General features: G+C 32.4%; 1 protein-coding gene across 1 annotated transcript in view; it reads right to left on the bottom strand.

Moving 5' to 3' along the window:
* The window catches only part of Pcdh11x (protocadherin 11 X-linked), a 526,718-nt gene that overhangs the window by 70,788 nt on the left and 430,544 nt on the right, over nucleotides 1-25,386 (bottom strand). Inside the window, exon 7 of the mRNA XM_005072516.4 lies at nucleotides 13,016-13,039. Within this exon, the coding sequence (XP_005072573.1) occupies nucleotides 13,016-13,039 (24 nt within the window). The remainder of the gene's footprint in view (nucleotides 1-13,015; nucleotides 13,040-25,386) is intronic.

Raw genomic sequence — 25,386 nt, 5'->3', positions numbered from 1 at the left:
ATTTTCTGTGAGAATAATTTGATAGAATGTGTGATATCTCTCAAACAGTGCTAGTTTATTTACTTAGCTCTAATGATCTAAACATAGCACTTTCCTTTCCTTTTTATAAACAGAATTAGATCTAAAACCCACTCCCCCACCCCAATTATCTGTCCAGATGGGGAAAATCTTTGCCACCTGAATTGCTAATCAATGAAAGGATAATAGTGTGAATTCAGGTCAACAACTTCACAGCAAAGACAGGTTATCTAAAATAAGTATGACTTATTATGAGAAACAAGAGGACAAAACAAAATGTTAATGGGAAATGAATAACAACATGGAAAGAATTAAGGTCACAATACAGTTTGATACACCTGTAAATTCAAGCTTAGTGATTTGTTAGCAGCTCATTGGATAGGCTGCCACTGTTAATATATTGTCTCTGAATGTGATGCAGTCTTCTTTATGGTCTGCATGAACTATTACTTCCTTATTGAAAAAGAAATAAGTACCTTCTAATCCTGCCAATTTACCCAACGTGTTATAGGCAATTAACAAACACATAGCAAAAGTCAATTTTAAGTGAAAGAGCAGGCATTGATAGCCCATAAGAACACTAGATGCTCTTGCAGAATATCCAGGTTCTGTGCCCAGCACCAAATGTGTAGTTCAAAACTGTCATTCCACTTCCATGTTATCTACATCCTCTTCTGGTCTCCACAGCCAGCAGACTCACAGGTGATACACAGATATATATTCAACCAAGAACCCATACACATGAGCAAAACTTTCACAAAACTAAAAAAAACACTAATTAGCCACAACTCAGCTTTTCCTTACATAGAACTAAAGTGATGTATGTTGCAACACAAGGAGTGAACCTAGAAAAGTATGACTCATCACCACCAAAAATTACAATTTCCTAAGTGTTGTATACTTCACCATAGAAAATTCAAACAAAAACATGTAAAGATGCTCAAGTACAAGTACATATAATTCAATAGGCACAAAGTTTAATTATATAGGATGAAAGAGTATAAAGCTGTGTATCTAGCAAGAGAACTATAGATTATGGTCTTACACTGATAATTGTTAAGAGGCATTTTAAGGAATCTTATCATGCACAAAACAATTAGTATAGCCTATATGGAAATCAATATGGGGATTCCTCAGGAAAATGAGAATCAGTCACTGTTAGGCATATTCCCAAAAAATGCACATTCATACAACAAGGGCATCTCTTCCACTATCTTCATAGAAGCACTATTTGTAATAGCCAGAAACTGGAAGCAACCTAGATGCCCCTCAACTGAAGATGAGGTAGAGAAAATGTGGTACATTTACACAATGGAGTACTATTCAGCAGGAAAAAAATGGAATCTTGAAATTTGCAGGCAAATGGACGGCACTAGAAGAAACCATCCTGAGTGAGGTAAACCAGCTACAAAAAGACAAACATGGTATGTACTCATTCATATATGGATTTTAGACATGGATCAGGCAGTTCTAGTCTACAATACCACTGCCAGAGAGTCTGGGGAACAGGAAAGAACCTAAAAAGATAAGCATGGTACCCCAAAGAAGGGGAATGAGGCAAGATCTCCTGAGCAGATTGGGAGCATGGGGGCGAGGGGAGAGGGAGCCAGGTAAAGGAGAGGGGGAAAAGAGGAGGGGAGAGAAGGACATGGGGGAGCAGGAAGTTTGAGTAGAGGGAAGAATAGAGGAGAGTAAGATGAGAGTTATCATATTAGAGGGAGTCATTATAGGTTTGAAAACAATCTGGCACTAGTGACATTTCTAGAGATCTACAAGGATGACACCAACTGGCTAACTAAGCAATAGTAGAGAGACTACCTTAAATGCCCCTCCATGACAATGAGTTTGATGTCTACCTTATATGCCATCCTAGAACCTTCTTCTAATGACTGATGGAAGCAGAGGCAGACACCCACAGCTAAACAATGAAGTGAAATCCCTGAACCCAGTGACAGAGTGGGTGGTGTGATGATCAAAGTGGTCAAGACTGTGCTGGTGAAACCCACAGAAACAGCTGACCGGAACAAGGGGGAGTTCTTGGACCCAGACTGATGGCTGAGAGGCCAGCATGGGACACCCTGAATGTGGGTGTCAGTGAGGAGGCCTAGGCAATCTATGGAGTTTTGGGTAGTAGATAAGTATTTATAAATGGCATACAAATGATCCTGCCATGAATGAAATGACAGTCTCTGGAGTTCCCCTAGGGAGGGTTAGGAATGGAGTGGGCATTGGGGGGTGGAGGAGGCCTGAGGGGCGGGGGAAGAGGGGTGAGAGGGAGCTGGGATTGACATGTGAAGCAAGCTTGTTTCTAATTTGAAAAAATTTAAAAACTCTAAATTTGAAATATTCTCAAAAGTTTGGTTTGTTTCACTGTGGTAGTCTTTTCACATGTATAATTTATGTAACTAAAATAAATAAATTTGATTAATTATTTGACTATAGAAAATTATGATAAAGTGAAATTCTTCTGTTAAGCAATTTGAACATATTTCTGGAATTATAATCCTTGAACCAGTTAATGGTATAAATACCCTGAAGGGCCTCTGGAGTTCTTAAGTGCTCATTCCTGCTGCTTTCTTTCTCTTCCAGTTTCTTCTTTAAAGTGTTTTAATGAATTTTTATTGGAGATTTTTAGAGTAACTATTATGTCACATTTGAAAATGAAGTTGAATAGAGCAAATACACTCACTGACAATTTACTCAACTTAGTTGGTTTTTAAAGTGAGAAATAGGTCACATGATATATTATAAAAGAGTTTTTTGAGGCCTTTGACTTGTTTTCATTTTTAAAATGTTTGTGGTTAATCATAGTTATTTGATGATCAAAATTCCTCATGTAGAATTCCTTATGACTGCATCCGATGCTCATAATCTGTATGTCTGTGTCAGTGGAGTAAAATTGCAATTTTGAATATAAAATAATGTTAATTTACAAAAATGAATATGGCTTAGTATTCATATTCAGAGACCAGGAGGTTGCATCCCTTTTGAAAGAGATATATAAGAGACTGTTTATGAAATAATTTTCATGCACACGCAAGTGTCAATTTCTGGATATTACTGTTGGGTAAATTATTTTAAATCACTGCCTTGAATGACAGTATATCATCTTTGCTTGTTCCTTCTTCTTCTGTTCAGGTCATGGTTGTATCCAGAGGAACCATTTATAATGATTTTTAAACAACTGAAATCCATGAAGAGCAGAAGTTACACAGTGTCCATGTATTCTTCAGTAATGATGGTTTTGTTGTGTCTAGATTTAGACTGAAATGGTCTTATCATGGGAGCCCTTTTGAAACTCTTTTGAATACAAATTTTAAAATACCAAGAACAGCTTCTTTAAACCTGCATTATCTACTAGATATAGACATATATGTGTGTGTGTGAGTGTAAAATATATGATGAAGTGTGAGGCGAGCCTTGGTAGATTCCTTGACAGGCAGGGTTGATATTGGAGGGGGACAAACATGCCAGGCAGACAGAGTTTATTGAGAAGTTTTATTATAAAGTGGAGGAAGGGGGAAGGAAAGAGAAAAGAGGAAAAGAGGCACAGAGACAAAAGAGACAGGACAGGAGAGTAAAATGGTAAATGGAGACAGAAAAAGTAATTGTCTGCCCCCAGGGAAACAGCAGGAAAAAGAGGCAAAAAGAGTGAAAGTAGGCGGGCATCTTTCTTTTAAATGGGTCCTTTGTACCTCTGTCCAAACTAGTAGTCATGTAATCCTTGGCTGACTTATGTGTACTGCCTAAGTGCAGTCTGTCAAATGATGGGAGTAGACCAGTATAATGCCTAAATCCTTACAATATCAACACATACAAATATATGTATATGATATATGTATATATATCATATATATATTTAGTACTTAAATTGGGCCATAGATATTAACTTGGCATTAGTTATTATAGCGGAATTAAAAATAATTACTAAATACATAAAACAATTTGACACCACCAGCAATACAATCCAATAATAGTAACAGTTAGAATATCATTCAGTAATCTAAAAATGATCTTTTATGCATGCTACTCCTTATAGGTACTCAGGAAACATGAGTGTGGAACTTAAATAAGATCTGTGCCACATGGTATTGAGACTATAACAAGATTATTTCCAGTGATTTGAGAAAGTTCTTTCGTAAGCATTTAGGGAACTAATATCATGCCCCCGCCAAGCAAACTCCCTCATTTACTACATTTTACAAATTTCCACTCACTTTAAGCAGAAACTACTGCTGCCAACAAGTTAACCAAGAATATGCAAGACATAGCTCTAATGAAAAGTGACAAAACCCACATTTTAACGATAGGAATTTAGATTAATTGGGTAGTAATTCAATCACAGCATTGTAACATGTTCAATGAAGGATAAAATGTTCTTGTCAGTAGTGTGTATACATCATTAATTTGCCAATATTAAGGAACCTTAGAGAAAAATGGTATTCATCCAGATTATCTTCTTTCTCTTGATGAGAAAAAACTTCATACCTATACCATATTTTCCTATATAATTTTTAAGTGTCTATGCATAGAAAGGTTTTCAGAAATCAAAGATGGAAATATTCTTTTTCACTGAAACCTTATTGCTGACAAAATATCTGGCATAAATTACGTAGTTAGAATTGCTATCTGAAGTATTATTGACTGACTGCCATACATATTTTTAAATCAAAGAATTGAATACCATCTCTAATTAACTATTCTAAAATATTATATTTATGGGCTACTTTTCTATACACATAAGTGATTTTGTGTGTCATAAATGAAATATTTAATAATATATAACTAAATATCAAGAAGCTGTATTACTATCTTATATTAACTCTAATGAAAAATTAATATGGAATTGCATAAATGTTTCTTATGAAAGGCAAATTTGTTTTCAAGTATTCATGTTGCAATGACTAGATACAGTTTTCATTGTCATAACTTGAAGATGTAGTGTCAGTAATGTTAAACAGATGATTAGTTTATATATTATGAAATGATAGTATTGTGTGGGACATTTTAGAATCAGTATGTTGTAGAAGACAAATTTCAGGGAAGAATATCCTACTCCATTTTTCCAAGTGAAGACCTAACCTTTGAGATCCAGGAGTTTCAGGAAGTTTCTTGGCCTCTATTATGTGGTATTAACTACTTCTGATATTTCATACTCTTTCTTCTAAAATTGAATTTGTTTAGCCATAACACAAAGAAGGCAGAAATACCAGTGGCATAGGTAATTAAAAATTAAAAATAATCACAAGTGGTCATGTTTTTAAAAACTGAGAATAGATGAAAATAAATTTAATGGCAGACTACATGTAACAACATGATATGTAAAATATTTTCATTTCAGTATAAAATCTATATAATATTTGTAAATAGTTCAAATTATTTTAGAGTAATGTTATTCAGTTCCCGTTTTAGTAAAGCTGGACTAAATATAAAAACTAGATATTTGAAATCAAACATTGTGAAGGATAACTATGTATCCTACTTCCAAGTTATATTACCCAACATCTAACTTGAATTTGCCCATGTTTTTCTGAAGAATCAGAAATTAATACTGGAAAAATTGAAGTAATCATACTTGATTCACTATTATCAAGGCTTTGTGAGTCCTTCCTGTCCTCTTCAGTGACAAAAGAGTTTTTTTCTTTCTACTTTAGAGGATTATTTGGTAACTAAAGTAGTATTATAAATTATATTAATTTCTTTGTTTTATGGAAGAAAAGTAGGAGTAACATGTTCTTACTGAATAGGGTCTTTTGTATATTTTCAGGCAATAATAGTCCTATATTAATCAAATATGTTCTAATTATTAACTCTGTAAAGAAAAATATTAGCATAGAACAAGTACTATTATATAATTGTTTATTATTTCACTTCTTAAATGTTTAAGATTATGTTTAACAAACTGGGAAATTGTGTGTGTGTGTACGTGCACGCATGTGTGTGTGTGTTTTTTTGCGTGTTGTAATTTTAAGTTATATTTAAGCACAAAACAAGGCATATTTGACAGAGATGAAGAAGCTGGTATTTGTCACATTGGTGAAGCTTTGGTTAGGAAGCATTTTATCTACAATCATGTGGATTTCTTTGAAATACAAAACATTACGTCAATCAAAAGCCTAACACAGGATTATATGACTGTTGTAAAACTATAATGCAGTATCTCTAAGAGAATAGATAGAAACTCCTCTGTAACATGATCATCTTTGCTTTAAAGCATATAAAGTATTCTCATACTGTATACTTAATTGCTTGAGCAATGATAAAATTTGCAACAGTATGTCATACATTTATCTGATTAGGTTAATATATTTTCCAAGAAAAATGTACAGGATGATAAATGTGAGTAACTTATAAATTATGATGGAATAGCATTTTGAAATTTATTTATTTATTTATTTATTTATTATGTATGAGATGTGCTGCATGCACGTATGTCTGCAGGTCAGAAGAGGGCACCAGATCTCATTACAGATGATTGTGAGCCACCATGCAGTTCCTGGGAATTGAACTCAGAACCTCTGGAAGAGGAGCCACTGCTTTTAACTTCTGAGTCATCTTTCCAGCCCCATGATACAATTATTTATGTGTAATTGTGTACAATATTTTATGTAGCACATGGGATAAAAGGAGTATGATTTATACGCTGAAAATTCAATGTTAAATTATATAGACATTCTTACCTTGGGATTTGTTAGAGAAATTTTATAGACTTGCATAAGTATTCTCATTATATTTAACTTCTTTCAGTCTTAATTTATTACAATGTAAAACTAACATATATGAATATGTCATACATGATGTAAATGTGTCATATATTAATTCTTATCATCCTTTATTGTCCATGAATAAAACAATGATCATGGATATTACTACATTTTCCAATTATTTTCATAAATTTAATCGCAAAGGAAAAACCCTGTAAATAAAATATGGCTAAATATATGAGGCTTGATATGTCAACTAAAATATTTTTTCATAAAATTGGTGACTCAGAACTTCCATTGTCCAGGTAAAAATGAAATTAAATTATTTATGCTTTCTTAAATTTTGTACATGTGAGGCAGTTATAACTTTTGCATATGATAGTAATTAATTACGGTTTTGTCAAACTTGTCAAAAGGAATCTAAATGATTAACACTTGATAAATACATACATACTCACATATATACACCTACACACATATGCATGTGTGTGTGTGAATATATATGAATATATATTCTGTACTTGTTTTGGTTTTGGTTTTTGTGCATGGAAATTAAATACAATAAAACATGAAGTCTGGTAGGCAAACGATGGGGGCTCTTAAGCACTGAGCTGACCTCAAGAAAGCCAGTAACAGAGAGGGAGGACTGATGATCAAAGGGATTAAGACTGGGCTGGTTTAACCCCCAGAAACAGCTGACCTGACAAGGGTTAACTCTGGAATCCCAGGCTGATGCCTGGAATTGCAGCATGGGACTGATCAAGACCCCCTGACTGGGGGTGTCAGTGAGGAGGCCTAGGTAATCTATTGAGCCTTGGGCAGTAGATCAGTATTCATCCCGAGTATACACATGGACTTTGGACTCCCATCCAACAATGTGAGATGCACTCTCACCCTGATCTCTTGGGGGAGGGTCAGGGCCCTGCCCTGTATGAAATGACAGACTGTGGACACCCCCATGGAGGGCTTCACTCTCCCTTGGGAAATGAGGGGATATTGGGGAGGGGTTGGGGGGAGGACACGGGTGTAGGGTAGGGAAACGGAGAGGGACCTGGAACTGACTTGTGAAGCAACCTTGTTTCTAATCTAAATTTAAACTTAAAAATAAATAATAAAAAATAAAAAAACTTATTTTAACTGGCCAAATTATATTTTGATAAAACTCTGGTAAACCTCTGTACAGAGTTTTTTCTTCGGAGCAGTATCCATAAAACATCAATGTTTTGTTTTTTATTTTCACATGTGGCCTAAAAAGCAATCCAGCACTACTTTTAAGGAAATAGTTTTCATAATTTTATTTTTGCTGAATTGATGGGGAAAACAAGATTCAATAATACTACATTTTCTGCTCTAATAATAAAGTTGTTTTTAGGTTTACAATAATTGGCAATTTCATCATTCTTTTTGTGATTATATATATACATATACCATAGGGGAAATATTATTAACTTTTTTATCTGCAGTAATTGAAGAATTATTCATTATTGAAAATAATAAATTAACCCAGAAAGTTAGCATGTCCTATTGGTTTAAAAATACCATTTAATTTTGATGACTAATTGTATCATACTGCTTAATTATTAGAACACCTCATATTAATGATGACAATATTACTCTTTTGTAGAAATGCTTCTTATGATACAAAAAAATGTGATCATTTGTACATGAAATCAGAAGTTTTCCTTAAGTAGCAATGCTTAAGGAAATTTTGCACTGGAATAGGAAATATTCCAAATGCAGAGTGTTTCCAAAATCTAACTTTTTCTTTAAAGAAGTAATTTATTTTATGCAATAGAATATTAAAGAAAATGAAATATAATCTTACTCCTAATAGTTGGTATAAATGATTTTTAAATGTTTACTGAGTTAATATACTACAATGTACAGTTTGAAGTACAATTTTCTTGTCCTTATTTTTACTTTTGCTTTGTACTGGCATTAAACAAGAACAATCACAAATAGTCAAACCAATGCATACCATTATTTCAAATGCAAGTTGTATATCAAGTTTCCTGACAAAACTGATATTTGAATAGAGGAAGTTTTAAACAGGCAATTACTAATATAAAACTATGTTTGAAATGAGTTCCTATTAAGAATTATAGAAGAAGTTTAAACAGGTAACTATTAATAAAACACTGTGTTTGAAATTACTTCCTATTAAGAACTGGTCATCTATATAGACAACAAACTTTTAGAAAGTTATTTTTCTATTAAGAAATTATAAACCCTGAACACATACATACGGGTGGTATAATATAGACTTAACAATTTAATTAGTGAATAATGAGCTGTGATTTCAAAGGTAAGTAGGAACAGTTATGTTTGAGGGTATAGAGAGTGGAATGGAAAGAGAAATGTAATTAAACTATAATCTCTGTAATTTGAAAAATGAGCAGTTGTGAGAATTATCTCCATCCATGTTTGCATTTATACTAGTGTTGTCTTTATACAGCTCTTGTTTTGGAAACTATCTCAAGATTTCAATGGTATATAACCCTGGAAAACAAAGAAAATACTTTTTCCAAACAGAGATCTTGGTCAAAGACCTCCTCCACAGGCAAAGAGTTACAGGAAATCAATTGCTGTTGAGAGAGGAAGATAAGGTCTTCTCCAAGGATGAGGCCCATTGGTTGGTTATCCAATCCAACTGGGGAGCTCTAAGAACACATACATACAGGCAACACCAAATAGACTCAGGGTTACTTAGGGAAGAGATCATGAATTTGAGAGGCAGAAGGGATCAGATACAGTAGAAGCTAGAATAGGGAGAGGGTGTTGTAGAAATGTTGCAAATTCAGTACTCATGTGAAAGTCTCAGAAGATTTAAAAATAATTTAAATAAAGAAAAAGAAAAGTATACTGTTAGACAGACCCAACCAGCCAGAGCTGTTTTAAGACAAATGATCAAACAAGGAGGAATTATGCTACAAGACCTTAAAAGATACTATTATTAGGCAGAAGCTTAGCTCATCAAAGAACTGAAAATGAACGCCACCCCTCATCAAAGGACATAAAGAACATTAGCTGAGCCTGGTTGGGATCCTGAGACAAGATAGAAAGATGCTAGTGTTAGTTTACTAATAGTCAGAATAAAAGCATTTTTGTGCCTGATCCTTCTTAGACTTGCTCAGATTCTCCCAAATAAGATACATAAAACATAAAGCTATAGTGGTCAACTTGTTGCTTCACAACAAAAATAGTTTCTGGAACATCTTCATCAAACTAACATGTGCAGAGTTATTATGCCTTATGTCCTAGTAAATTTTTCATCTCCAGAACTACTTATATATTTATACATAGATATTCATTTTATACATCAATTTATAACAGAATTAAATTCTTGGGAAAAATGAGCTTCTAAGAATATCCTCTCTTCCTTGGGATTTCCCTCTCTTGGAGAGACATGGGAATGAGAATAACATGGAAAGGAGAGATGTGAGCCCCATGCCAGACATAATCACAGACTTTGATGCTAAACTCATCTGTGTTCTTATTTTTCAAAAGAGGGCATTTTTGTGTTCTTGATTGCATACTTAAACTGCTGACTGTTTTTATTTTGTGCCATACAATGCCTCAGGCTGCTGATTTTATCAATGACACAGGCACATAGGCCGATGGAAAATAATATAGAGCCTACAAGCAAACCCATACATCTATAACCAACTTATTTTTAACAAAGTTAAGAACATGTTTTTGATAAAGGGCTATTTTCAATTAAAACTTTTGACAAATTTGATATCCAAATGTATAAAATCAAGTGAGATCACTCCCTCTTCCACTTCCTAAGAAAATTTTCCAACAGATCAAATGACATGTGGAAATAAGATAGATCTCAAAGTGCAGAGTATGAAGATAAACAAGCAAATAGATGCCAGAAAACTGGACAACTTCTATAATGTAAAGGAAATTCTCAACAGAAGCAGTGATAATCCAGAAAATTTGAGCTAATATCAGCATTAATAGCAAAAGAATATAACTCTGATACATGGCTTTTATCAAGAATACAAAGGAAACAACACAAAAGTGAAGATTGATCTAGATTAAATAGGCAATAGACTGTTAAATGGATTGACTTGTGATGGTTGTGTTCCACCTTCAGTTAAGGAATTATCAAAAGTTCTGGGAAAGGGAGAGTCATATTCCTTTTAAAAGTGTGTCTTCTGGTAGGGTAACAACATTTCTGTGGTTAAAGTCTATGGAGAGCAAGCCAAGACTCAAGCCTCTGATTTCTGTTCAAAATTCCTGCATTGAATTTCTACCATGACATCTCTCAGTTATGCAATATTACCTGGATATATAAGCCAAATAAAAACTTTCCTAGGTTGCTTTTGGTTATGATGTTTATCCCAGCAATAGAAAAATAACTAGGACAGAAATTGAGATTAGGAGTGGGGAATTGCTGTGAGTTTCCTTACTATTAAGGCTTTCTGTTTTTGAATATCTTGTGTGGAATATTTTGATACTGTCTATGGAACCTTCCTGAGTACTTAGAGGCTAAAATGTTATCAAATGCTGTTTGTATGCTAAGAATGCTAAATAATGCAGATGTAAATTCCTGGTTTGTATAGGTTCAGAAGGAAGGTTCAGAGTTCACCAAAGATTCTATTGGGATAATTCATGTGATATTTTGCATAAAGAATGTGTGATTTATGCTCATATGGATCTGAAGACTCAGCAGTGCTTTCTAAATTATCAGCATCACTTAAGAGAAACCTTTGCTTTCTTGGGACAATCAATATTGGTTACCTAGGACTGAAATATCAACTGTCATTAACAAGAGACATAGATGAGGTAAAATCTTGAAGGATTTCATCAGGCTGAGGACATGGAAGTTGTGATCTAGAGTAGCTAAAGTAAACATGCCAAACCCATAGCTGAACATGGCATCCCATACATGGTAATGGTTTTGTTGGCATGGAAGTTGTAGGATACTTGGGGTCACGGTTAGAAGGAAAAGTTTAGCACCGTTGGGCAGGGTAAGATTCCCTGATATTTGTGATCATGAAGACTGAGTTTTAGTGAAGGCCCAACATATTGGAAATTCCAGGAGAATGGAGTAATTACCAAAGATGGTGGTAGACAAAAAGTAGAGCTGAACCTAGAAGAAAAGATATGAAATGCTATGGATGGGATAGAGATGTGAAGTGTTTAAGATTCTTTGCATCCAGGAATTTCTTCCTTGTGTCAGACATTTGAACTCCCAGACTGCTAGATTTTGGGTTTGCTGATTGTAATTTTGCTCCAATCCTTCCCTTTTAGAATAAGATATATAAAACTTCTTTGTGATTCTAAAAGAACACACACTAAAGAGATTTGATGTTTTAGTAATAACTTAGACTTTTAAATCATTAGACTATTCTAGAATGTAAGACTTGGTAAATTGGCTTTGGTCAGGATATTACTCACACCCAGAAATATCTAGACAACCTAAATTCGAGTTCTCTGAACAAAGTTCAGAGAAGGAAAATCAGAAAGTCAGAAACGGAAATGAAGTACTAGAACAAGGTTATGAGACAAGAGATTTTCTTTTGACTTTTTCAAGATAGGCCTGATGTTTCAGTTTTAAAACTTTTAAAGAAAAATAAATTGTAGGTTTTGGAATCAATTAAAACAACAGGAAATACATTTTCAAATGTGAAATAAAAAAGGAGCATAAACATATACAAGGCATTCAGAATATCTAATAATATTTTAAAATTCCATGAGAAAAATTAAAATTATATAGCTTTTAACTGGTTGCTTAAATTTCATGTTAAAAATATCAGTTTATGAAACTTACATTAGTGGAGCCTTACAAATAATCTATACAATAAATATTAATAAAAATGTACATTACATACCTTTACAAGAATGGAAATTTAGACTATTATTTAAATATGTATACAGCATTAATTATAAAAGAAATGCCAAATGACGAAATTCTGTCTTTCATATTCACTAAAATATTGAAAATATTTACCAGGTCAGAGGAAGAAATGAAAAATTAAATCAATAGGTAATTTGAAAGCAATGACTTTAGCTCAAGTAAATGATTACATGACAATATTAATTTTTTACATAAATATTGATGAAAAGAAATTGGAAAATCATTAAACTATTCAGAATAACAGACTTAAGGAATATTCTTTTAGTACAAGCTCATTTTTAACATCTGAAATAAACACTTAAGATTATAATGTTTTATGAGAAATGAAGAAAGTTCTTAAAACAAACAAACATAAATAAATAAATAAATAAATAATTTTGAAATGAAACATGCATTTTAGTGAAGTTTTGTATTTCTACTGTACCTTTCTTTAGTCCAGGAATGAAAGCTAAAAAGAGATTTGTATAAAGTTAAACAATATGCATTTCTCTTCTTTCCATTATATTTATTATTATATAAGTTATAATATGTTATATTATATTCCATTATATTCTCAATTTCATTTCACAGGGAATATAGTAACATAAACAAGGTTTAAATTCATTATTTTGTCTTCTGTAGTTTGCATGAGTGATTTCACCAAGTCCATGTGATATGTTGCACTTTCAACAAGCAATGATTTCTCCTTTAGATAATGGCTATGTGCTTTTATCCCTTTGTTATGAGATCAATGTTTTGCAAGAAATTAGTAATTTCTATTTTCACTGGCTGTGAAAGGAAAGTACAAGACACCAATAAAGCTTAATTTGCATTCATATACACTACTACTAGAAATATATTATGAAAAATTATGCTATATTGTACCTACAGTACTCTGTCTCCAAATTCTGGTGATGAAAATAAAGATAATTGCCAAAAGACAATAGAAAATAGCATAAGAGTTGTTTATTAGAATTGTTCTTATTATTGTTTTAAAAAAAGTTTCCTATATGATCTTCTTAACCATACATACCCATTATTTCACAAAATTAGAAGTTGTGAGGATGATTCAAGCATATTTTAATAATATTATAGATGCACACAGACATTAAATTTTTAATTCATTTTCATTTTAAGACACTGTGACATATTCAAGAACTAGTAATCAATTCTAAACTTAAACTGAATAGTTTATACTAATGAAATATTAGGTTTTCATCATGTCTGCATGGATGACTATCCAATTTATTATTTGTAAAACGTTAAAATCTACAGGAAAACTTATTTATTGATCACTTCTGTGTTTTATTATATAACTTAAAATGTTCTTTCATGATTAAAGCGTAAAAGATTGATTGAATTATCATAAAACAACGTTAAACTAAAATTGAGTTAGTTTAAAATGAAATGAATTTTTAAGAGTATAATAGTAAGTCATAAACAAACAAACATTAATATGAAAGTATGGAAGTAATACTGTTATACAATCACATGAATTAATAAATAAAGATTGTTGGTTATTTTTCAATGTCATTGGAATATTACAACACATTGTTTTTCTCTCACAATGTGTTTCATCAAGAAGTAATGCAATTTAATAGTAACACATGCTGAAGAAGAAAAGAAAAATAACAGTTCTTCTGAAAGACATTTAGAGTAAGATTGACCTCTCAAAAAATACTGAAACTCTACACATTTGATGGATCAAATTCTTTGAAAACATTCACATGCAATCACACTCACAAACATATACTTTGCATTCATTATTACACTGAAAAAATAATGCATGTGTTATTTCAATATTATTTGTTTGTATCTTACACAGAAATGAAGATCTATAAATAAAGTACTTGCTTTTCAGTTCTGAGATACCTCAATGATTTAAATTCTGTTATTTGGTAACTGAATAGATAAAAATTATTAGGTTGTGATGGGTCTGGACATGCTTTTAAGGCTCTGGATATTTTTAACTGGTGAAGGAATTTTATTGAATAGCAAAATAATAACCGAGAAGAAACCAAGTACATTAGATAATCTAGTAAAGACTTTGGCTTCCTTAACCTAAATATTGAAAATTGATTTATATATGAATAAAATCAAGCTGATCAATTTTCCTTAAATTCAAGAAAATAAAAATATTCCACTTAAAAATTTTCTTACGTACTCTGAAGAAACACTTGAATTAACAGCATGAAACATTTTTAAAACTGGAAATATTTTCATTATATGAAGTGATATATTTAAGACTATAATAACACAGTAGAGAATGCAGTAAATTAGGATGTCTCCATTACACAAAAAATATCAACAAACAACACTACACAAACTGAACATATATATATATATGTATATATACAATGAAAAGAGGAGATGAGCAATAGTGGAGAGACCACCTCGAATGCGCATTCCTGATAATGAACTTGAAGTCTTTCTTCATCCAGTGACTGATGGAAGCAGAGGCAAACACCCACAGTTAAACAATGAATTGAATCCATGGAACCCAATGACAGAAAGAGAGGAGCGATGAGCAAATTGGCAAAGAATGGGCTGGCAAAACCAGCAGAGACAGTTGATCTGATCAGGGGAGAGCTCTTGGACCCCAGACCGACAGCTGGGGGGCAAGCATGGGATTGATCCATACACCCTGAAATGTGTGAGTCAGTGAGGAGGCCTGGGCAACCTATGGCGCCCTGGGAAGTGGATCAGTGTTTATCCCTGGCATACAAACAGACTTCGTGTGTCCGTAACACAAAGAGGGATGCTCTCTCAGCCTGGACTCTTAGGGGAGTGCCTGGACCCTGCCCTGAGTGAAATGACAAACTCTAGATATCCCCTATGTGGAAGGAAATTGCTAGAGGGTGGGAGGCTGGAAGGATGATGGGGGTTGCAGGAGGAGGGGAGGGAGAGGGAACTGGGATTGACATGTAAAACAAAAAAAGTGGAGATGAATTTGAAAGGGAGCAAAGTGTTTGGAAGAAAGAAAAGAAAGCAGTAAATGATATAGTATAATCTCTCTATATATATTTATTATATATAATTAATTTTATATTTAGTCAATAACATTTTTGAAAACCATCCACATTGTCCTAGATTCTTTTAATGTATGTATTTATTTATTTAATTTTGGGTTTTTGTGACAGCATTTCTCTGGCTGTCCTTGAACTCACTTTGTAGAACAGGCTGATCTCAAACACATTGAGATCTGCCTGCCACTGCCTCCTGAGAGCTTGTTCTAGATTCTTTAGGATCAAAGTAAATTTTTTGCTTTTCCTCTGAGATATTACAGTCTACATGACTAATGAGCAAAACAGAAGTTTTCTGATTAATATAATTAAATGTAAAATGTATCAATAACTATGTATACAGTATGATTTATCTGTAATATTAACATGGTTTTAAATAATTTAGAAGTATACATTTAATAACACACATTTGTTTTAAGTAATTATTTGCATTTAAGGGATTGTGGTTTTCTTTTCTTTTTCTTTTTTGCCATGACTGTACATGTATGTTCTGCAGCACAATTGATCCACACCATGTGTGGACATAGGAGGACAACTTCTGAAAGTGGGGTCTCTTCTTCCACAAAGATAGTGGGTCCTGGCTATGTAACTGAAGTTAGGCTGAAAGCTTCCTTTACACATCAAATATTCTCACTAACTTCCTTTAATTGATTTTAGTAACATGATATTTTTCATATTCTGAAGTGTTTTATAATTCAGGTATAATTTTTCTTACAAAATATAAAAATAATATAAAATTATATTGTGATAAACATTATTAGTTTGACTACACTGAATATATATATGTATATGTATATGTGTATGTATATGTATATGAATATTTCTGGAAGTAGACTCATGACCTTGCATATACTATGGAATCTCAACTACACACAATCACATAGCTATTCTTATCCTTTATAATTGAAGTTTTAAATGTATTTTTGACTGCCATAAATACAATAACTGGAATACTTAGACTACCTGCATTTCAAAATTAAAGGAATACTTATTAAAAGGTAAACAATGGATCTCCTAATTAAATTATATGAACATAAATAGTTTATCAGAGAGTAGTATCACAACACAGCATATTACACTATGCACATGTATGGGCATAATCCCGGTACAAATAAGCACATATCTTTTGTGCAATAGAAATATCCTTAAACAAAGTGCAACTATTCCTATTTCCTTCCAGCTAGGAGTCTTCTGTTGAGGACAGTCACTTTCAGCAATGTATTCTAAAGTTTTAGGATTTCTAATGAGTGCTAAGAGAGAAAGAGGATCACACAAATTACTTTAAAGATCCGTTTAGGGATATATAGTACAACCATATTGATCCCATATGCTAGACAATGAAAGAAAACCTTAACTGGTCCATAGGTCTTACCATAGGATTGGTGAAATGCACACAAAAGCTAGTCAGTGTATCAATTTATAATTTCTGATTAGTTCAATAAAGTAATCATAGGTGGAGCTATTTTAGAATCTAAAAGTTTTAGTCTATAAAAAATATATCTTTAAGGGAGGCAGTTTTAAAATAATTCTTTGGAAAAAAGTTAAAATTTAAAGAATGTTTTTTATAAATACTTGACCATGTTTGATGACAGAGTCAATTGATACATAATAGTTAAACAAATATTTATTGTCGTTATAGCAATGTGTTATCTTTAAGACAATATATTAAAATTTTTAGAATAATTTCTAATGCAGAGACACATCATTATGCAAGTAGGGTGAAACCTAACACAAATTCTCAAATTTTATGAACTAACTTTTGAGAACAAGTTGTTCATTTATTTTCTTGTGCCAAGACTCTCAGAGGTGAGTACCAAAGGTCAAATAATTCAGAAGAAAATTGTGGAAAAATAAAAGTTATAGACTTGAAGACTGAAATACTAAATAAATAAACTAATATCTAGTTTTCTTTGAAAATACTATTTTTAAAATGGTAAAAATTTCCCTAAATATCTAATTCTGCTTAACATGTAGTGAAAATCACCCCTGTACTTTTTGTATTGATTGCATGACTAGCAAGTTGTTTAGTTATTGCACTTTTGTAGAGTACATGGACTTCAAATGAGAAACAGCGGAACTCAAATAAAATTTTCTGTTCAAATTGTGTGAAAGGCTTGGGTAATGCTTGTGGTGATATTGTATTTAAGATTTAACAAATACAGCTATTTTGTGATTTCCTCTGTAAATAGAATTAAGCCAAAACTATTCACTTTATCCTCAGGCACACTTTTCAGACAAGGTAAAAAAGCACTCACTTTCTTTACCAAAATATCCAAGAATGATATCCAGGCACCATACTAAAATTATTCTATGGAACCTCTTGAGCCAGTTCCATACATTTTAAATCATTACCAGTAACCATAGTTCATAAATTAAAATGATGTCTTGTCAAAATATGATAATATCAACTGAACACAGTAATTAGTAATTTGGATATTATGAAAGAAAACAGTGTATTGTTTTCTTTTAATATAAAAAATCATAAGGCAAAAATAATCGGTTTCAAAATTTAGACTTAATATTTTATATCACTTAAAAGCATATGGAGGAAATCTAGAAAATATGACTTCCTTTTCATAATTTTAGCTAAGAGAAGAAAAATTCTGAAACACAAGGAAATGAATGCATCGTAGACAAGATAATGTGACTGTATTATTTTACTCAAATTATTCTTCAAATAATAGGACTTAATTAATAAATCTGGTGAAAACTTTAACTTTTCTTGGTTAACATAAATGCTTAATAGAGAATTTTCTCTCTTTTGTATATATTGTTCTTATTTCCTAAAGGAATCTAATTTTAGAGTAAATCTGAAAAACTGAATGGATAACATAATGTGTCAATGTAAATTATTTTATAGTCTACTAAATGACAATTGAGGCCATGACTGTGCTGCTTGGAGAAGCACAGGAAGGAGTTTGACAATATGCAAATGTTAACAACCTTAGAAATTGAAAAAGCAAACCTTAAAGGGCTAGTTGCATTTTTTCAGTTTGGAAAAACTTTATTAATAAACAATATTTTTGAAACCTGCCTCTAAGCTAATCCAAATGCTTGAAACAATCACAGATCTCAAACATTTCACAGCTTTTAATATTCAATCTGTTCTTCAGTGGATGAATTCTAATTTAAGACATTGTTGAAATAGGACTTGGTTTCCATATCTGGTGTTTAGGTCCACAGAGAGATTGAATTTTAAGCAGATTTTTTGTATAGCAGAGGAAATGCATACTGCATTGGTGGCAATGTAAAATCTGTACATGATTTAAAGTTTTAAATTATTAACTTCTTTAATAGTTTTCCCCAATATCAGGAATTTTGAATGTATTGTTAGTAAATTGTTTGTGGCTATGTGAATTGAACAGAATTGGGACAAATCTTTTTTTTCTTCCTTTTAAAATTATTTTTATCTTTAAACAAACTTATTTTTTGTACCAATCCCAGTTCCCTCTCTCTGCTGTCTTCCCACCACTCCTCCACCCACCTTCTCACCACCCCAACCTCTACCCTCTACTCAGAGAGGCTGAGGACTCCTCCCATAGGTAATCATCAAAGTTTGTCACTTCATTTGGGGCAGGCCCAACTCTCTCCACCCTGTATTGAGGCTGAGCAAGGTATCCCTCCATAGGGAATGGGCTCCAAAAAGTAAGTTCATGCAGTAGGGATAAATACTGGTTCCACTGCTAGTGGCCCCATAAACTACCCTTTGATCTGACTAAAGGGGGAAGGAATTTAAGGTAGCCTCTCCACTACTGCTTAGATTCTTAGTGGTCATCCTTGTGGATTCCTGTGAAATTCCCTAGTGCCAGTTTATAGATGGTTGTTATCTACCATGTGTTTGCTGGAAATTGAACTGAGGTCCCCTGGAAAAGCAGCCACTGCTCTTAACGGCTAAGCTATCTGTCCAATGACAAATCATAATTATGTTTGGAGGCAGAAGCTATAATAAATCTTTCAAAAAACCTATTGTTACAATTGAAATAATTGAACTTTTATGTCTCCTTTTCACCACCCTCTTTCATCTATCACATGCTCCCATTAAAATGCTGTTTGACATAAAGACGGCAGTAGGCAATTAAACATTTGGTGACATAAGTGTGTACAGTATTAGAGAGAGAGTGCCATGTAATAATTTGAATTTGTTAATTACTGGTTGAAAGCCAACTGATGTGTGTAAGATAATAGAATAAAACAACTTGCTTAAATATTAGAATCTGCACACAATTTAGAGTAGTTTGAGGATAAGGAGATTTCATTTAGAAAGTTTAATTTCTAATGTATTATATAAAAATACATTTATATCACAGCATAAATTATATTTATTATATTATTTCCAGCATATAATATAGCAAAATGGCAAAGTAAATATATCATATAATTGTCATTTCCCAAATAACTTATTTCAAGTTTATTATTTCACAGGATATGTGTTTACATTTGAATGCATTCTTAGAAATATTCTGTAAAATATTTAAGAATTCTTAAATGATACTTAGCTTCCTCAAAGCAATTTTCTGTTAATTTAATGATAAAATTATGTATAAAATGAAAAATACAGTAAGGTAAATTTATTGAAAACTTTCTTTTGTCTTAATTAACAATTCAAATATATGCATATGAGCCAGGGTAAAATTGTAAATGATACTTCGTGTGTGAGGCTCCAAATGATGCTGTAACGATAAGCGACATACTTACTGAAAGTAAAACTAAGTATTTATTGTAGAAATTACTCACAAGATACCAAACAAGGAACCCAGATGAGGCAAGTAGTTTTCTGCTGCCGAACCGGAAGCCGAACTCCGGGAAAAGAGAGACCAAGACTTCCATTGTTCAGTCTTTTATACCTTCTCCCGTAATGCCCCCTAGCCATGCCCAAAAGTGGGCCTGGCTAGTGACGTAGTTCACCACCTACGTACTTATATGTCTTTACATCCGTCTGTATAAGTCTTTAGTCATCCCTAAAGTGGGTGTGGTTAGCGGAGTGGTAAACCGCTCTTACCTCATCTGTATGCACCTCTAGTAAGTCACATGGTTAATGGCGGCATACAGGCTTCCTCCTACACGTGTGTCTCATGTGAATGTTAACTTTTTGTAGACAGTTAAGGTATTATAGGGTTCCTTTCCCAAAAATCAGTACAAGAGCATTTTTTCATTATAAATATAATGAGAATGAAACATATCCAAATCTCTACAAACCTTATATGCAAACACTTATACATGTAACCTTAGTAAGACATAAATTAGATCAAAAATTGGAAGTATCTGCATAATTGCTGTCCACGGAATTATTTAACTTTACATTTTAAATACCAGTAGATAATACTAACATATGGGCAAGTTAATATATATTTTCGAAATAAACAAGAGACATTTTCTATTTGGTGAGACATATTCCGTATAAACCAGGGAACTGTTCTTATTAGACGAGGAATTGATAAATATTTTATGGCAGCAAAGAACAAAGCATTAACGACAGTGCCAAAAATATGGAGAGGAAGTGAAAATTAGAAGCAAGCTATTTCAAACTGAATTAAATAAAAGTTTATATGCACAGGAAGAAGGGGGCCTATGAAGGGCTTATTTTTTCAGTCTGACAGATTAACTGAAATCACAAGACATTATAAAAGGTTTCTTGAAGAAACCAAATGCTTTCTGCTTTAGAAATCATCTACACTTCATGATTATAGACAGAGATTCAAGGTAATGGTTCTTTGGATGCTCAAAATATAAATATTCTATTTTTCATACTTAGAAAAGGAAAGCGTGTCACTAAGATAAAATACTGCCTTAGATCTACTTTTGTATAACAAGGACAAATATATAAATCTTTCATACACTATAAATTAAAGTCTGCATTTGCTAGAATTCCTAAGTATTAATCTCCAACTTTCTTAGCTTCATCAGACATAAAATGTTAGCATTTCTTCTAAACAAAATTGGATATATATGTAGAAATGAGCTTAAGTCAGCAGATTAATGTTGCTAAGAACTTGACTGAAATTTATGATACACATATAATCATGAACAACTGTCTGGCGTTGGTGGCTCATGCCTTTAATCCCAGCACTCAGGAGGCAGAGGCAGGTGGATCTCTGTGATTTCGAGGCCAGCCTAGTCTACAGAGTGAGTTCCAGGACAGGCTCCAAAACAATACAGAGAAACCCTGTCTCAAAAAAATAATAAAAAAATCAGGAACATCTAGCACATTTATTTAGAACATAGGCCAGCCCTATCTAGTCTTCTCCTGCCCGTTGTTCTCTGACAAAGCATTGCAACACCACGTTTTTCCTATCACTTATCAGCAATGCTTTCATCCTCTATTTAAATTCTGCATTATGCAGATAATATACCATTGCTTCTTTTATGTCCCAAACAAATGAATTTTAGTTTTAGTTGAATTAACTTGAAGTTCTACATGCACCTCTCTCTCCTAAAATAGTCATGAAAACTCTATAGCTAAATTAAATAGTAAAAAAATTGATGCGAGTTTTTTAATACATAATGCATTATTTTAATTCTCAGCCTATATTTTCAATTTTAATCAGGATTTCCAAACATTAATACAGATAAGAACATATTAAATTCTGTGTAATATATTCTAATTGGCTTAAGTAAAGTCTAACAATACCTTTTCTCAGTAGACCTCTATCTTTCCCACTATATAGTGTATTATCACCATACATGAATTTTCCATGTTTGCCATGCAATTTTAAAATACACATTCATGTTCTAATTTTTTCATTAAATATTTGCTTTTTATTATGATTACTCAATTGAGTACTATCTAAAACATACAAAGCATGTACATTATTTTACTCAACATATCCAATAATTTTAGAAAACCCATTGATTTACAAAAATGAGAGCCTTCAGTCATGGATATATAACATTACCAGACTCTACTTTGTTCATAAAATGCATATAAGTGGGATGAATACATCAGGAACAAAAATATGCAATGCATAATTATTAACATATTTTAAATTAAGTGTTTTTGTTCTATAAAGATAAGCAAAATTCAGGAATTATTTTAAAAACTGAGGATAGAGAAATTTTTCAGTGTCTCAGAACACTTGTGGTCCTTTCTCAAGACATGTATCTCATTCCTACCACCTACAACAGTGGCTCAAAATTATTCTTATCTCCAATTTCAGAATATTCAACACACTTTTGACCTCTGCAGACACTAGCCATGCACTCAATGTACTCATGAATGCAGGCAAACATTTATGCACATAAAATAAAAATAAATCTTAAAATCTGACTTGATATTCTTAATTCTAAAAACTTTAAATTTGTGAGACTTTCTAACAACAAATCCCCTTAAGAAGAAACCTTTACCCAGGTAAAATGATTTATAATTCATGTTTAATGCAGTAAATCTATACAGTTTCAAATGGCAAAATACATTTTATGGCATGCAAATGGCATAGAAAATAAAATATCATAGTAGCAGAAATTACGCAAAAATAATTCATTGCATAATTAAGATGAATTAACAATAGTGCTATCTGTAGTACCATAAAAAGAGAAGTATTTGTTTTATTCTAAATATTGTGTGATGATTTTTTCCAATATAAAAGTCAATCTTGAAGAGAAGCTAAGTAAGAATGAGATGAAGGAGGTAAAATACTCCATCATTCAAAGGAGCTCATTAACAGGATATTCAAAGGAGAGGTGATATATTCTATCCTGAAATGAAGCTTGTTAAGCTCTAGAACTAAACACAGGTTTCCAAATGTCCAAATTTACTAGGTCACTCCCTTCGCAAGTGGATGTGATCCCTCAGAAATGATCAAAAGAGCCTGAATATATAAAAGAGACAAAGACCAGCTGAAGAGACTGGAGAAAAACAGAGACCAGGAGAGATACAAGGAAGAGCGAGAGACAAATAGAGACATCTAGAAAGGAAACTCTGTAACCTGTAGATTCTGGTGCTTTCATTTCTGGTACTATAAGTAGTCCCCTATCCACACTGTTATAAGTAATCCCAAGACAACCCATTGATTCAATCTGGAATTTGGTGATATCCTTAATTTGGTCTATCGTGATAGCTTGCTTGTACAAATAAAGCCTGTCTGAAGATCAGAAAATGGAGCTTACTACTAGCTAACCATAGAGGCCTAGCATATTTGACAGATATTTCTGTGAGGCATGAATTTCTGAAGGACTGGACCACCTTGCCTAGGCATGGTTTAGTCACTCTTAATGATGTCCTTTACTATGGTTAGATAGTGACAAGCTTCATTCTCTTATCTTCAGAAAGGCTTTAGTTGTACAAGCAAGGTTTCACCACATTAGTCTGTCATTTGTTACCTAACTGAGATAAGTAGATGAATTTTCATATCTCTACTAGAAGAGAGTCATACAATAGACCACAACTGAGATACATTCAACTTAGTAGAATTTAATTTTGACTAGTAGGTTTTTTTTTGTTTTACGAGACAGGGATTCTCTGTATTATTTTAGAGCCTGTCCTGGAACTCACTCTGTAGACCAGGCTAGCCTCAGACTCACAGAGAGCTACTTTTCTCTGCCTTCTGAGTGTTGGGACTAAAGGTATGCGTCACCAATGCCTGGTTGACTAATAAAGATAGAGTTTTCAGAAATTCTTAAGCGTTTTAAGTGTTTAGTAAGAATATGACTTCCCCAGACCTTTATTTTTTGAGGTCTAGAAACATTATACTTCTAATATTTAACATGAAAAATTTCTTATATTTTTACAAGATAATATCAATCAGTATCAAATTTAAGATAGATATTCAAAGCCATAATATTCACTATAGTTTTTCTATAATCCATGGTCTAAATGAAGCCTTTGCCAGTTTATAAACACAATAAGCTACTTGAATAGTTCACATTGTGCTGCATTCCAAGAAGTCAGTTGGCACATATTATTAATGTATACTTCTAAATTCATATTTAATACTGAAAAGTTGGAGCATTACCGGTCACATTATAAGTTAGGTTTAGGAAAGGAAACTTGTGAACCACAAACACTGTTTTAGATATTGACATATCCATAAAATGACAACTTAATTATGATTCCATATAGACTACTTAATAAGCATATCAGTGAACTTGTAAGAGACAAGTGAAAACAAGTACACAGAATTCAAAGAAAAATACAGAAATATTCCAAATGTTACATTCTATATCTTCTTATAAAATGGTACATATACAATAATACTTAACTTGCTCTTGGATAAATTCAACTTCTTACTATATTGTTTAGATGATATCACGTGCTTGTGACATCAAAGATTATACATCTATTATTTCACAGAAAGTTCAAAATCTTTTTCATTCTTTCAGTAAATGTTCACTGTAGATGACAGAAAACTCAGAAAATAAGTGATTTTCTTGTTTGTATTTACAAATACATTAGTAACTGGGTCCAAGAGATTTGTATTCATCTGTCTCTATCATCTATCTCTGTAATTATCATCTATCTCTATATATCTACTAACCTTATAGTCCATATAGTATTATATGAAAACTTCAATGATAAGCCAAAAAAATCTTTATTTTTATATTAATGTAATCAATTACACCAGATTCAAAATATTACATAAATAAATTATATCACGTCCTTGAATAATTATTGATAATTTTCCTCTCTTCTACCTTTTGAGAATTTAAAAAAACAATGCATTTGACATTAAAAGAATTTGATATATCATTATGTGTTTTTATCTTAGTCTTTTTATGGGAATAAGAATTCTCAAAATAGTTTTAATTTACATTTTTCTGAAGGCAAAGGATGTTGAACATTTTAAAAATATTTCTTATA

The sequence above is a fragment of the Mesocricetus auratus genome, unplaced genomic scaffold (assembly GCF_017639785.1).
Source record: "Mesocricetus auratus isolate SY011 unplaced genomic scaffold, BCM_Maur_2.0 Super-Scaffold_100003, whole genome shotgun sequence".
Classification (NCBI taxonomy): Eukaryota; Metazoa; Chordata; class Mammalia; order Rodentia; family Cricetidae; genus Mesocricetus; species Mesocricetus auratus.
This window is presented reverse-complemented; position numbering and strand designations above follow the sequence as displayed.